This window comes from Pelecanus crispus, chromosome 1 (assembly GCF_030463565.1).
Source record: "Pelecanus crispus isolate bPelCri1 chromosome 1, bPelCri1.pri, whole genome shotgun sequence".
Taxonomy (NCBI): Eukaryota; Metazoa; Chordata; class Aves; order Pelecaniformes; family Pelecanidae; genus Pelecanus; species Pelecanus crispus.
The window spans coordinates 59241296-59255227 of NC_134643.1; the positions used below are offsets into that span (position 1 = coordinate 59241296).

Consider the following 13932-nt stretch of genomic DNA (forward strand, 5'->3'; position numbering starts at 1 on the left):
GGGATGGCGGCTGTGTGCCTGCAAATGTGGGCCAAGCCTGCTCACGTCGGTCCACGAATCGCCGGCAGTGCCTCGGAGCCTCACCCCCTCCCGCCCGGGGCAGGGCAGGACCCCCGCGGGGACCTGAGGCGGGTGGCTCACCGGGGATTGGGAGATCCTGGGCCGGGAGCTGGGTCCCTTAGGGGTGGCAGGGCCTGAAGCCCAGCCGGGCTCCCGGGCAGGAACATGGTGGTACAGGGAGAAAGGCTCTGTGGAGACCGGAGAGCAAGGGGAGGCGGGTGGAGGGTGCCAGCTGGCGTGAGCCAAGGCAGCAAGATGGAGGAGCTGGAGGGCTGTGCTGTCCCTCAGGCCACCCCAGCGTTTCCACGGTGCCTGCTGGGTCCCAGAGGGGCACCGGACCCCATCTCCACAGCCCTGCGGTGCCCCACACCCCCCACCCTGCTCAGTTCTCCGTGGGCTGTCCCGCTGGCGGCGATGTGGCTGGAGGGCTCCTTCCTGCAAGCGAGGGCTGCCCCTCGTCCGTGGCTCCTGGGACACAGTCCATGGCAGCTGATGTATTGGCCTTGTTGTCAGGAGGCCTGGGGGATGGCAGGGTGTCTCGGCTGTGGCGTCGTGCCGGCTGGGGGGGGACCGGCGGCGGGACGGAGGGGGCTCGGCTGGGTGCCCCAACCATCCGTCGCGGCCGGGCTTTGGGGCTGGCTGCGTGCTCGGAGGCCGCCAGGGCGGGAGCCATGCTCCGGGGCTGGGCCACGGGCAGTGGTGGCATCGTGGGTCCAGCCGGAGCTGGGCGCTTGCCTGGAAAGAAAGTTGGGGTGGGCTGGGGTGCCCTCTGCCAGGGTCTCTCCCTGGAGTAGAGGGGGCTGTCGTGCCAGCCATGGGTCAGGCGCGGGGCTGCAGGCAGATTGATGGACAAGCTGCCCCTTGCTCCGCTCCCACACTGGAGACCCAAGTGCATGACAGCTTGTGGGGGCTTTTCCCACCCTCTTCCCTTCACCAAGGGCCATGAGCTTTGACACTTCTTTATGGGGGGTGTTCACCCCCACACTGGAGGACTGGCCACGTCCACCCCTGCAGTCCCACCTTGGCTGGGGATGGAGCACACGATGAGGGGCCAGATCCTGGCCATGCTGCCCTGGCCAGGGGCCCTTCCTCTCGTTTGGTGGCAGGGACATCTGCAGCACCCTTTCTCGTGGGGAACGGTGGGATGAAGGCAAACCAGAGGAAGTGGCATTGGGGGGTGTCATCCCCCAAGCACTGTGCCATCTGGGGCACCCTAACCTTTGTGGGTGGTGTTGTCAGTTGTCTGTGGAGCTGGTGGCCCTGTGGCTTCAGGAGGCGGTCGGGTCACCGCTGGGGATGTTGGCTGGCATCTGGCCTCAGGGTCCCTCGAGGTGCTGTGCAGAGAATGGGGCAAGTCAGGCTTTGGTTGGGCATGGCGGTCCTGGGCGTGAGGCATCCCGCATCCATCTGGCAAGGACACGGCCCATGGTGTGGGGTGGGATGAGGGGAGGACATGGGGAGAGCTGGGACAGCCAGAGCCCCCAGCTCCCACCAGACTTACGCCTCTCCATCCGTGAGAGTGGGGGTGCCGGCCAGAGGGGACTTGGGGGGTGGCTCTTCCACCGAGGCGGCCTTGCCAAGTCCGCTATTTGCGGGAGGTGTGAACATGCCTGTGACGTTGAAATCTACTTCTGGGTGGAGAGAAGGAGAAGACACCACGAGGAAGCACTTGCTGTGCAAAGCTTCCCGTGGTGACCCCACAGCGGGGAACCGGAGCAGCCCCCTGCTTCCCTCCTCCTGTGGATGATGGCCCTTTCCCTTCTTCCCCCCGCCCCTCTTCACTCTCTGCTGCATTCCCCTGAGCAAGGCCCTGGCCCTACCTCCAGGGAAGAGTGTGTCCGCGTTCTGGATGAGGGCTTCCACCACACCCACCACCTGGATGGAGGAGACCGAGGCCAAGTCCAGCTGCACAGGGTCTCTGAGAGACAGGGGGTGGGAGAGGCATCAGAAAAGGATTTTGGGGACATTAACCTTTTTGGTGTTCATTCCTGAGGGGACAGAGCCCAAAGGGGAGACAGCCCAGCCAAGGGGGGTGGTAGGGTAGGAGGTGGACCTTGTTCCCTGTCCTGGAAACCCTAGTTTGGTGTTGGAGGCCATCCATGTCACAAGTGCTCCAGGTCTCAGCCTCTTCCTCTGCCACTTTGCAGAGTGGCTAAGTAGACATGTACTTGGCAAGGGGACGTGCTGCTCAGGGAGTGCATGGGCAAGGGACGGGACTTGAGGATGGAAGAAGCACAGGTGCTTTAGACCAGCCTGAAGGCTGCAAGATCAGCCTTTCCCATGGCGTTAGCGCTCAGGGCACCCTGAGCTGCTTCCCACCCCTCCGAGCCAGGCCTTACGCTGTGCTCTGCTGTGTCCACAGCAGGTTGGGGCCCAGCACGATGGCGATGTTGCTGGGGGTCATTTTATTCAAGTCCTGGTGTTCGGCCAGCTTGGCTAAAAACTTGATCAGATACCTGTGGGGTAAAAGGAGGGCAAAGGGGCAGTAAGTATGGATTTGGGGAGAGAACGGCTGCCCCCCAGTGATTGCTTGGGGCTGAAGAAGCCCCGTCCCTGCAAAACACCTCAGATTGTTGTAGCTCTCCTGGGGCAGGCGGCTGCAGGTGTCTTGCAGGCTCTGTATGCGTTCATCAACATCCTTTAAACTGCAAGAGAGAAGACAGAGGAGCAGAGAGCTCAGCCCGGTCCCTATGGCAGAGAGGGACATGGCATGCAAGGGAGGAAGGCCAGTGTCAGCTGCCCTGTGTGGGGATGGAGATGCCCTGCTGCTGCCTTTACTGGGCAGCTGAGCCAGTCATCTACAAAATTGCACCCCAAAGGCTCAAAGGGATTTGATACAATATCAATATATCTCGTGGGTGGGCCTAGGGGTGAGCACTGCCTTGCCATAAGCAACAACCCTATTTCACCATGACTAGGGGTATCAATGGCACTGAGCTGATCCCTTTAGAAAGGTACTCTCTCCCTTCCCCCAGGCTTTTTGCTGTGCCTCCTCTACCACCCCTTCCATCCCAAAAGCAAAAGGCCAAACTGGGCTGCTGGGCCAGTGAGATGGGGCTCACGCCACTGAGGCCAAGTGGATCTTCATAGGCTAAACTCTTCCTGCAATCAAAAAGGCTGCAGCCTTCCCCCTCACCCTGCCGTGTTTTTTATTGCTATTCTCCGAGATTTTGGGCCATCTGGATTTCTGCTGAGCATGGGACAGACCAGGCGCTGCGTTCTTACCTCCCCACATGGCAAACGAGGCTGATCAGCCCTGCTCTGAGTGCTGGGAGGGAGAGAGGGAGGGTAGCAGGGGGGCTTTTTGAGCCCCACCAGACTTTTCCACCCCAACGCCTAGACCCACCTGGCCACTTTGACCCATTCATTGTAGAGCTCGAAGGTCATCAAAGGCTGGGGCAGCTCCCGCAGGTAGGATTTCAGCGCACCTGGGAGGGGAGGGGGAGCGGCAGGGGTGATGGCGTTTGGGGGATGGCACGGACTGCCCGATGGTGTCCCCCCATCCCACCTCGCTGGCACCCACCGGCCACGGCATGGGGGTCTGAGTAAAACTCCTCCAGGGCGTTGGAGCCGCTGGCTAAACTGCTCTTCAGCTTCTTCAGCACCGAGGCACCCGCCGCCAGCCGGAAGAGTCCCTGGGGATGAGGTGAAGAGGGAAGGGATGTGGGGGACTGCATTTTGGGGCGGAGGGTGGCAGGGGCATTAGGAGCGCTGCCTACCTCTTCCCTCATGCCGGAGGCCAGCAGCATCATGACACAGGCTTCGATGGGCAGCGCGATCTCCCGGCCCAAGCTCTTGAGGTGCGTCTCTAGGGGCACACCGTAGTACCCTGCCACCGGGGTGACTGCAGTGAAGGAGGGCTCTGGAAGAGGGAGGTGAATGTCGGGAGGGATGGCGGCTGCTGGGGCCATCTGGCATGTAGCCATGCCAACAACTCTCTCTGAGCTGGGGCTGGCTGGGTGGAAGCAGAGGCAGGGCAGGCAGCACCCCCAGCCTGCCCCAGGATGCGGTCCCCATCCCACCAGCCTGATGTGGGAGGCAGCAGCAGGCACAGGGAGGGAAAACCTGCCTTTCCCAGCCTCACCAGCTGTGCTTGCATCCCCTGGGCTCAGCTGAGGCTCTCCCTGGGCTGCGTGGAGAACCAGCAGGTACCTGTCTGGCTGTGGCTTTCCTTCAGCTCTGCCAGAGCCGAGTCCAGCGATCCCAGGGACTGCCGGTGGTACTGGGCTTGGATTTCCAGCAGCTGCCAGACAGGGAACACGCAAACAGCACTCAGTTCAGCACCGGCCCCTCTTGGAGAGACCCTCATCCCCAGGACATTGCACCCACATAGAGACAGGGCAAAAGGGGAGCTGCAAGGGGAATCCCCCCGGGGTTTGTGGGACCATGGCTATAGTGAGGGGTAGGGGGAAAACTGGAGATGGAGGGATCATCGGGACAAGCTGCTCTGTTTGCAGTTGGTGCTAGTGGCGATGTGCACCCGCAGTGTACAGAGCAAGGCCAGCTTTGGGCATCTGCCGGTGCCTGGGGCTGTCCCCTGCCCTGGCTGGAGGGCTTGGTGCGGGTGCGGACAAGGCTGGGCTCACACATACCCCAGGAGATGTTCACATGTGGAGGAGGAGTGTGAGAGAGGACTTACTCTGATGAAGTAGCTGGCGTAGCTGTCCTCTTTGGTGGAGAAGTGGTAGAGGTCAGCCATGTACTCATCCTGGGAAGGGAGACAGAGAGAAGAGCAACCTTCTACCTCCTCTCTGGCACCCAAGAAAGAGAGGATGTCTTCACAAAGCCCCCCATCTGGGCCGTGAGTCACCCAGACAGGGTCTCCGGGGTGCGGTGGGGAGGCAGGCTGGGACTGCATGGGGATTCCTCCTCGCCCCCATTGCTTGCATTCAGGTAGTGTCAGTGACCTCCCCTACGATCAGGGTCCTGGCACAAGAGGCTTGGGGACAAGAGGTCCCTGCACCTCCAGCTCCAGCATGCCCGTGGGATCTGCCAGACAAGGCTCCCGGCTTTTCAGAGAAACACAGCAGAAGTGGAGAAAGCTGATGTGAAAGTCCTCTGCCACCCAGCACGAACCCCAGCTCCGCTGGCTCCTAGCCTGAGGGGACCCCATATGCTCCCTGCTGTAGCCCATGGAGCCTCCTCTCTGCAGCAGCTTGTGCTTTGAATCCTTTACTCTTCTTCCCTGGGCTTGGAGCATCTCCCTATTTCTGCTCCTTGAGGGACCAGTTTGCTTGCAGAGGGCAGGACGTGCCAGCTGGCTGCATCTCTCTTGGTGTGGGGTCACCTCGGTTGGAGCTGCTGGAGGGGAGCAGGTCTCAAGCCCTGGAGCTGCCCCGTGGGGAAGAGTGAGTGAGGTTCTCACCTTGCACTGCTCCACCTTCCTCTTCACCTCTTCCTCCTCTTCCTTCAAGATCTCCAGTTTGTTGGCAGCAGAAGATGCCCCAGGGCCAGCGACAGCACCAGAGCTGTTACTGGAGCTCCTGGCAGCTTGGTTCAGCCTTTGGGGTGAGAGAGAAGAGGCACACCCACAGCCTCAGCACCAGGGATACGGGGTGGCATGGGTGTGCAGAAGGGGTATGGGGATCACAAGGGGGGTGGAAAGTCAGAGTACTGCCCTGCGGCGGCTTTCCTAGGCCAGTGCCTCTCACTTCCCTCCCCCAGAGGAAGATGCTGCCGCACCAAAGGGTGCGACCTGGTCAAGATGGGGAGCACTCAGCACGGCTGCCTGAAACACCCAGGGTCTGTCTGTAGGACCCTTCCCAAGTCCTGTTCCTGAGATGTTCCCTCCTCTCCTCCCTCCAACCAAAGGGAAGGCAGTGTGGAAACGAGCCACCGGCGACCTACGGCTGCCCTGCTCTCCCCAGAGAAACCCAGCACTGCACAGGCTACCCCGCAAGAGCCAAGAGTGGGGTGATCTCAGGGGAACCAAGCAGTGCCAGGGCACTTCGCTGCCTTCAGCAATGGCACTGCCCTTCTCTCCTGTGCCATGGAGCCAGCGGCTCAGCCCAGAGTGGGATGCACCCACAGAGACAGGCTGGCTGGGTGCTGCTGAAGAGCTGTTACCTCTTTGACTTCACCTCCAGCCCTGGGAAATTTGCTTTCCAGGGCAGTTACCTTCCTCTCCCCCCCAACCTGTCTGGGGGCTGCACCCCATGTGCCCTGGCCCCCCCCCCCCCCCCCCCCCCCAGCCATGGTGTGCCCCGTACCGGCTCTTGATGGTGTTCCAGTCAGAGATCAACTTCTGGAGGGTCTTCTTGCGCTTCAGGATGACGGGAAGCTCCTCCTGTGGGAGAGAGGGGCCAGAGGGAGTTGCAGAGACTTGGAGACATGGGAAGGGGAGGTGGGATGGGAGAGTAGAGCCGCAAGGGCGGCCAGGGCTACCTCGCTGAGCTTGTTGAGCGGCTGCAGGACGTCACGCTCCAGGGCAATCTCGAACTCGGCCAGGATTTTGGCCAGTGAGCTCTGTATGCAGCAGCCCATCTCCAGGGCTTTCCTGTGTGGGGGACAGAGATGAAATGACTGCGGGCTGGAGCCATGCCACCCTCTGACCCAACACCCCCCACCAGACCCATACCCACGTGGGACCCTGAGCCAGCCCCTGGCCCCCTCTGCAATTGGAGGCTGAAGACGCTGGCTGTTCCTTCTCCCCCTGCAACACCAACGTTTGCTCTGAGGACGGGGTTTGACAGCTCAGCTTGGCTGTGGGAGCCCCTGAGACAAGACAGTGGCTCTGCCAGGATCTGGCATTTTTCGGGGTCACCCCTGGCCCTTTCTCCCACCGGCACTTACCCAAGGCTGGACTCGGTGTCCAGTTCCTTGAAGCTCTCGGCCATTGTTGTGGACAGAGCCATCAAGGGCAGCTTCTTCTGCACAGAGCCAAGGATTCAGAAAAGGGATGGTGAGCCGGAATGTAGCAGCTCCCTCCCCGTGAAGCATGCTACATGGCATGGGAGCAAGTGGCCAAACCCTGCGTTGGGATTCCCACATCCTCCCCTGGCCCACCCAGCACCGTTGGCCCTGGGGCCTGAGGAAGGGCCCTTTGGATGTCCCTTCAGCCAAAGCCAGGATCCAGTCAGCTGAACAAGGCACCAAGGCTCCATAGTTGGTTAGAAAACCTCCAGTCTTCTCTAAAATAGTCCCCTGTGGTGGACCGTGACAGTGATGGAGGCCATCCCCAAGCCCAGCCCTGCCATGGCTTCAAATGTATGGAGCGGTTTAATCACTGAGAATAATTAAGCCAAGCTGGGGCTTGTCAGGCTGCCAGGAAGAGAGGAGCCCACAAAATCATGGGGGAGCTAAGGAAAGTGCAGGAGGGTCTCCTGTTTGCTTCCCAGATAAGGGCTGGTGAGCACCAGCTGGGAAGAGGGTGGCAGGTTCAAACCAAGGAGGGGGAAGTGGTGGCACCACTGTGCCCAGCCATGCTGCGGTGTTCCTCACTGCAGGGCACTGTGGGTGCCAGAGGTTCGCAGGACTTCAAGAAGGGACATGGACAACAGGGCTTTGGAGGGTTATTCAATGCAAAAATGCCATTTCTGTCCCTGGAGGCCTCAAGTTGGTGGTGGCTGAGAGGATTGTCCTGCTCTGCTCTACCTGGGCTCCTGCTGGTGGCCAGTGCTGGAGATGGGACCTGGGCTGGGCTTTGGGCCACCCTTCAGCAAAGCCTGCAAAGCAGGGGCCTGGCATTCCCTTTGCTGGTGGGGGACAGAGCCGGGGCAAGGACTCCACTCACCACTCGCTTGTCCATCTCGGAGCCGCATTGTCCCTGCAGGCAGGCTTGGAGCCTCTTGGACACGCTGTGAGCTGCTCGCTTGGCTGGCTCGATCCTCTGCTCGATCTGAGGGTGGAAAGGCGGAACTGGGGAAGGCCTTTTGCCAACTGTAGGCACCCCACGGCCATCTCCCCACCACCCAGCTCTGGACATGGGTGAGCCCACCCAGCATCCCGCTGCAGCCCAGAGCATCCCCAGTCCAGGGAAAAGGGAGCACAGCTCCTGGTCAGGATTCATCCCTCTATGAGAAGCTGGGGAAACCCTTTTGCCGTGGCAGGAACCTGCCATTCCCTTAACACTGTGGTCCTGGAGTTGCCCTCCAGCATGAGGGTAGATCCCAGCCCCATGACTTGGACGTGCCGGCAGGGCAAATCGCAGGCAGGAACAGGGCAGGTTCCCACGCCCAGGCACAAGCAGGCACACGCCTGCCGGCCCAGCCCGCGCCTCACCTGCAGCAAATCTTCCGGCAGGAGCTCGGTTGCTTCTTGGGCTCTGCAGAGGAACGAGAAAGAGCCATCAGCAGATGGAGGTGACCTCCACCCAGCCTCCTTTTGAAAGCAGGTCCTTATGCATCCCACCCGCTTCGTTTTGGACCCTGGGGAGCAGGAGATCCTGGCTATGACTTGGACCATTATACACAAGGCTATGGGCAGAATGAGCCCGGGGGGGCAAGAACAGCAGGAGCAGGGCAAGGCAGCCAACCTTACTGAATGGTGGACACCCCATCAGATGGGGCTTCCGGTTCAGAGCACCACAGTCAAAACATCCAGATGTGGCTTGTTTTTTGGAGACAGGGTGCCCAGCGGGGCCATGGCATGGGTGGGATGTTTGCTGGTGAAACCTTCTACCCCTGACCGCCTGTCTCTCCCCTGAAGGCGAATCCAGGGTAGTGCTGTTGGAGCCCGGCACACGTCTTTGCAGGCCAGGGTAGCCACTGGCTGTGGAGCCACCGGTGCCAGAACAAGGATATCTTTGTGATCAAGCTAGGAACTGAGACCAACACCAGACCCTCCAGAAATGCCTACATGAAATCAGCTTTCTGCTCGGTTTTGCAGCAGGTATTAGGAGCAAGTCTGGCAAAGGAAGCTTCTGGTTTGCAGCAAACTCTGCTCAAAACCAAATTCAAAAGCCACCAGCTGCCATCACCGCCAAACCTCCCTGATGCCTCCCGTAGAGGAAACCTTGCTTCACAGCCCGCTGCCATTGCTACGCCCCCGGAACCCTGTTTGCTTTTCCTCTGCCGCTGCTGCTTTTTTCCCCAGTTCATGTTTCTCTTTTCACTGCCTGCCAGAGCCGACATGGAACGAGGCCGTGGAGCTGCAGGAAACGGTGGTGGCTTGGTTGAAGGCAAGCAAAATCACGTGAGATTGCAGCCGGTGGAGGAGAGGCTCTGCAGCGGGTTTGAGAACTGTTTGAGACCTCCTGCCTGCCCGGCATTAAACGAAAGGGTGGCGCATCCAACATGGAGATGAGACATCTTGAGGGAGGAGAGATGGGAAAGGGGATTGTGCTCCCCTCTGGGGAATGCAAGAGGAGCAAGAGGTCACCAGGGTGTAGGAGCTGCTTCCCTGTGGCCAGTCTGCTGGGCTGGCTGAAGGACCTCAGTGGTCCAGGGCACGTGGTTGGTCCCACTCAGCCTCCCAGAGCTGGGGAACGTGCGGGGGTGGCTGTAGGAAAGAGGGAGTGAGGGGGCTGGGAAGGGAGGGCCCAGCCCTGTAATTTCAGTTCTGGGTTTTGCAAGGGGAGAGCTTTGGAAAGCCAAAAAGAAAAATAAGGAAGCAGTAGAGGTAGGATGGGGCCGGAGGAATTTGCATGAAGTTGTAAGTCCTCCATGGCTCCTCCGAGGATCCCCGGTCCTCTCCTCAAAGAGTGTCCTGCAACACCTGTACTGCTGGGCTAGCTAGAGCTATGCAGGGCACCTGGCTCCCGTGGGGCACTTGGGGCTCAGTGGGGAGGGCAGGTCCCAGCTCCTAACACCCTCCTGGTCACTGTACAGCCAGGGGCACGTGGCTGGAAGGTCCCTCCCCATTGCCCTCACATCCTAGGAAAACCAAGCTTGGGAAAGGCCCATTTCTAGGCGGACTCAGCATCTGTGGGCCCTGGGAGAGGTAGCCGGGCTTGGGGATCATGTCCCTGCTGAGCAGCACCAGTGCAGCCTTCCTGCTGCCCCGCGGGCGCTGGGGAGCCGGGGAGCCACAGCCCCTTGGCTTATGCTGAAGATGCTCTAAACCCAGGGTCACTCCCCCTTTCCCCTTTTCCCTGGCCACCAGCTGTGGGAGGTCAGTCCAATTCCTGCGCAAGCCTTCCGGGACCCGCATCCCACTCCCTCCCAGCCCTCTGACACAGGTAGCGGAGAAGTCCTTACCGGTTGATGATGTTGGGATGGGACAGCTGCTGCCGCATCCGATTAAACTGCCTCTTCATCATCTTGAGAGCTGGGAGGAGACCACGAGAGCTGCTCTGCTCCGCTGTACCTGCTCAGAACCCCTGGTCGATGCTTGGCATTGGATGCTGGTGGCCCCTCAGCTCCCTGGAGCTGCTCTGCCCCTTGCTTTTCCCTGAGGACCTCTCCCTCCTTACTCCTCTCCTTCCTCCTTCCCTCTTCCCTCTTCTTCTGTTTCCCCAGCAGGTCCCCCCCCCCCCGTCCCTCCCTGGGGATGCCCTGCCTGCTTTCTCTTCCCCTTCCTTGGACTCCCTTCTCTATCTCTCCCTCTCTTTTTCTGAGCTTCCTTCCTCCTCCAGCTGCCCCTCCGATGCAGATCAGGTAAGAGCAGTTCAGGGCTCCTGCTCCGCTCTGTGTTCCTGTCACCACCCCGCAAGTATAAATAACTTCAGCCCAGCCTTAAAGGGGAAATATTACAGCAAGCACGTAAAAAGGCAGGACAAGCACACGCTGCTGCTGTGCCCGAGCGAAGAGCCCACGCTCTGCTTCTTGCACTCTGTCTCAGCCAGGGTGGTTTTTTCCCCCCTTGCCTTGCCCACCACCAGCTGCACCGCAGGGCAGCCCGTGGCCACGCCAGCTGGCTGTGCAGTGCATACAGGGTGCCTGATGTACACCCTGCCCTACCTGGTCACCCAAACTCTGCCAACGCCCCTCAGGCACCTCTCCGTGCTCGTGGGTGCAGCTCCAACCTCTTCCCCACCCCGCGACACGTCCCCCTCTTTGGGACAAAAGCAGGAGGGCAAGCAGCAAAGCCACCTCTGCAACCCCTTCCGTGCTCCCCACCCCGCTTTCCCTCCCTGCTGTCCCTGTGGCTCTCCGGAGCCACTGCAAAGCTGCTGCCAGGGGCTGTTGCCTCAAGCCCTGGGGGGCCCCCCCGCCTTCCTCCCCGCTCCCCCGCTGCTGGCAGGGCTCCTCCGAGCAGGGCAGCTGGGCCAAGTGCAGAGCAGCAGCACCCGCACACAGTTGCACGGGAACCACAAACTCCCGGTTCTCAGGCTCGGGTGCTGCCTGCTCTCTGCAGAGCTGCACCAGGGCTCAGCTTGCTTTTTTTTCTTTGTTTAAAAACATCCCGCTCACACCACCACCACCACCTTGCTCCTGGCTCTATGAGATGTAAGCCTTGCCTTATCTCTGGGCTACCTGCAGCTGGGACTTTCCTCCTTCTGCACTAAGTGGAGGTTGCTGTCAGCTGAGTTACATGGCTGGCAAAGGAACAAGCGCCCGAGCCCAGACGGGAAGCGGTCAGCTTGTGGGCTCATGAGACAAACAGCAAAGGAAAAAGAGGCGGAAGGGCCACTCCACCTGTGCCCTGAAGCCTGAGGAGCAATAATTTGGGGGCTGCTGGGCTCTGCTCCTTCTTGGTACAGTGAGCGAGCCTCCAGTGAGTGCATAGCAAAGCAGCGCTGGACCTCTGTTTTCAAGCCGGGACCGGGCAAGTGAGCACTGTTCTCCCCGCCTGAACACCAGGTTGCTCTAAACCTGTGGCCAAGCATTCCGGATCCCCCAGCCACGAGCCCTGGGGGTGCTCCTAACGGGCATCATGGTCCCTGAGAGCGGGCGAGGGCTTCAAGCACCTGTTGCAAAGACACAGAAAAGGCCCCCCAGACGCCCGCTGGCTGCATCAGGTGGTGGCCAAGCCATAGCCTCTTTCCTCCCATGCAATGTCAGAGACCAGCTCCAAGCCCTGAGCTGCTGCTTGCTGGTGCAGATCCCCCTCCCTGCACCAAAACTGCACCAGGGAGCAGCTTCCGAGAAGCAGCCCCGGGGAAGAAGAGGAAGTGCCACTACAGGCAGTGGTGAAGCTGCAAACAGCCATGTGAGGCACGGGAGCAGGCTCAAGCCCCTCTCCCCATGGGCTGTGGGGCACCGACCCCTGCCCACCGCCTCTCCCCAGGGAGGGAGGGAAGCAGGCAGCAGCCAGCTCGCAGCCTGAAAGTGACTCTGCTCTCAAACAGGAATTGAGAGCAGCTGGGGGACTTCCACCATCCCCTCTCCCTGCCCACAGGAGTGGGGAAATCATCCTAGCAAGGCACCGGGTGACCAGGGGATGAGTTAGAGGATTGCAGAGGGGTGCAGAATTTGAGCTGGAAATGACCCCTCACAGTGTGGGATCAGCTCCTCTGTGGTCAGGGAAGGTGAGGAGAAAATGTATTTCTTGGGTGAAAAGGCAGAGGGACAGGATCGGGAAAGAACTCTTTTATTTCCCATAAATACAGCAGATTCTTCGCGCCGGGCGTTTCGTTTTAAATCTGTTTGTTTGTTTTCTTCCATTTACAGAATTTTGCACTGAAAATATATACAAGTCTGTTCAAGAACCAAACAAGATCTGCAAAGAAAACCCCCATACAAAACCCTGAAAAGAGACCAGAAAGGGAACCAAGACACAGCAGAACCCCACCATAAACACCTTGCTTCCCCCTCTCCTCTACCGCTTGCTGCACCCAGCTCCAACACCTCACCTTTGCTGCCCCCAAGCCGAGCACAAGGCCCCCCACTCGCCTCCATCTCGCACAGGCCGCCTTCTACCTCTGGCAAGCCAATGCAGGGCACAGCTCACCCCTGCTTTTAAGATCAGGCCCTGTTAAAACCAGCTTAGGGATGGGAAGCACCTCCCATGGTTGCAAGTCCCATGGGGATGGGGATCGCTCCAGACGTGCCACCCCCTGGTCTCCTCCGTGCCTGCAGATCCCCGCTCTTGTGTCACAGTGATCAGGCGGCTGGGGCAAGCCCCCTCCCCACCGCAGGGAGCCAGGCCTGCCCACGGCTGCGGGCAAAGGTGCGCAAGGCACAGCTGTACCCCCCCGTACCCCCCCCCCCTCCCCAGTGCAGAGCTTAGCAGTGGCCCCTGGCGATGGGCTGGGCTCCAGTCTCTCCTCGACCCCCAGCCCATCACTTACCCCCACCGACAGAAGACACTGAAGAGCCAAGAAAGCCCCCCAACCCACCAAGCTCCCCAGCACAGCCAGGGGGGAGGAAGACCATGTGCTGCTTCCTCTCCCTGTCTGGCAGGAGGCTGCAGGGAGACTCACCCCTCCCACACAGCATGCCCCTCTCAGGGCTGGTACGCAGGTCAAAGTCTGGTGGCAGTCCCCAAAGCTCGCTGCGGTAGATAAAGCACGTGGGAAGGGTGTGGGCTTTCTCACTGCAGGGGTTCAGTGCCCAGGAGCTCAGGAGCTCCAGCTGAAGGGGACAGGGAGGCACAGAGCAAGACCTTCCCAGCCCCTGGGCTCCCACCCCAGGGCCCACCTCCCACCAACAGCTCTGCTGGCAGCTGGAAGGAGTGGGACATGGAAGATCTCTCCCCCCGATCCCCGCCAAAGCAAGGGCTGCTGCCTGCTTTCTGGTGCTGTAAAGACACCCAGTCTCTGTTCATCCTTGTTCCGCACCAGCTCCAGTGCGATCCCACCAGACAGGGAGCCACTGGCCCAGCTCCAAGGAGGGAGCAAGGGGGACAAGAGGGAGCACCGCAGAGCATGAAGCAGCTGAAGGGCTGGGAAGCGTGAAGGGGACAGACAAGGAACATGATCTTCCTTTGCTAGACCTTGCCCCAGGCTGAGGCTGTTAAAGCTCCCCAGCCTTTTTCCCCACTGCACCTACGGGGAAAGCAGGGTTAGAAGAGAAGCTGGACAGACTGGGGAGGGAGTGACGCCTTCAGAAG

At 60.3% G+C, this 13932-nt stretch overlaps 1 protein-coding gene across 1 annotated transcript; it reads right to left on the bottom strand.

Moving 5' to 3' along the window:
• Positions 1-442: 442 nt before the first annotated feature.
• SH3BP1 (SH3 domain binding protein 1) lies at positions 443-10280 on the bottom strand. The gene is made up of 18 exons (XM_075724532.1): positions 10197-10280; positions 8281-8323; positions 7793-7897; positions 6853-6929; positions 6445-6556; positions 6270-6346; positions 5426-5561; positions 4700-4768; positions 4213-4303; positions 3780-3922; positions 3584-3695; positions 3407-3488; positions 2625-2705; positions 2400-2516; positions 1881-1978; positions 1562-1691; positions 1279-1394; positions 443-795 (listed from the first exon to the last, which is right to left on the bottom strand). Exons 1-18 carry the CDS (start codon positions 10256-10258, stop codon positions 443-445), a joined length of 2004 nt encoding a protein of 667 aa, XP_075580647.1. The 5' UTR covers positions 10259-10280.
• Between the last annotated feature and the right edge of the window lie 3652 nt (positions 10281-13932).

What these genes read in the sequence shown, in the direction of transcription:
- SH3BP1 (XM_075724532.1), bottom strand. Translation starts at nt 10,258, where the DNA reads ATGATGAAGAGGCAGTTTAATCGGATGCGGCAGCAGCTGTCCCATCCC. An exon ending in CATCCCAACATCATCAACCG is followed by an intron (nt 8,324 to 10,196) that starts GTAAGGACTTCT and finishes GTTCCTCTGCAG; the next exon opens with AGCCCAAGAAGCAACCGAGC. An exon ending in GGAAGGTGGAGCAGTGCAAG is followed by an intron (nt 4,769 to 5,425) that starts GTGAGAACCTCA and finishes CTCCCTTCCCAG; the next exon opens with GATGAGTACATGGCTGACCT.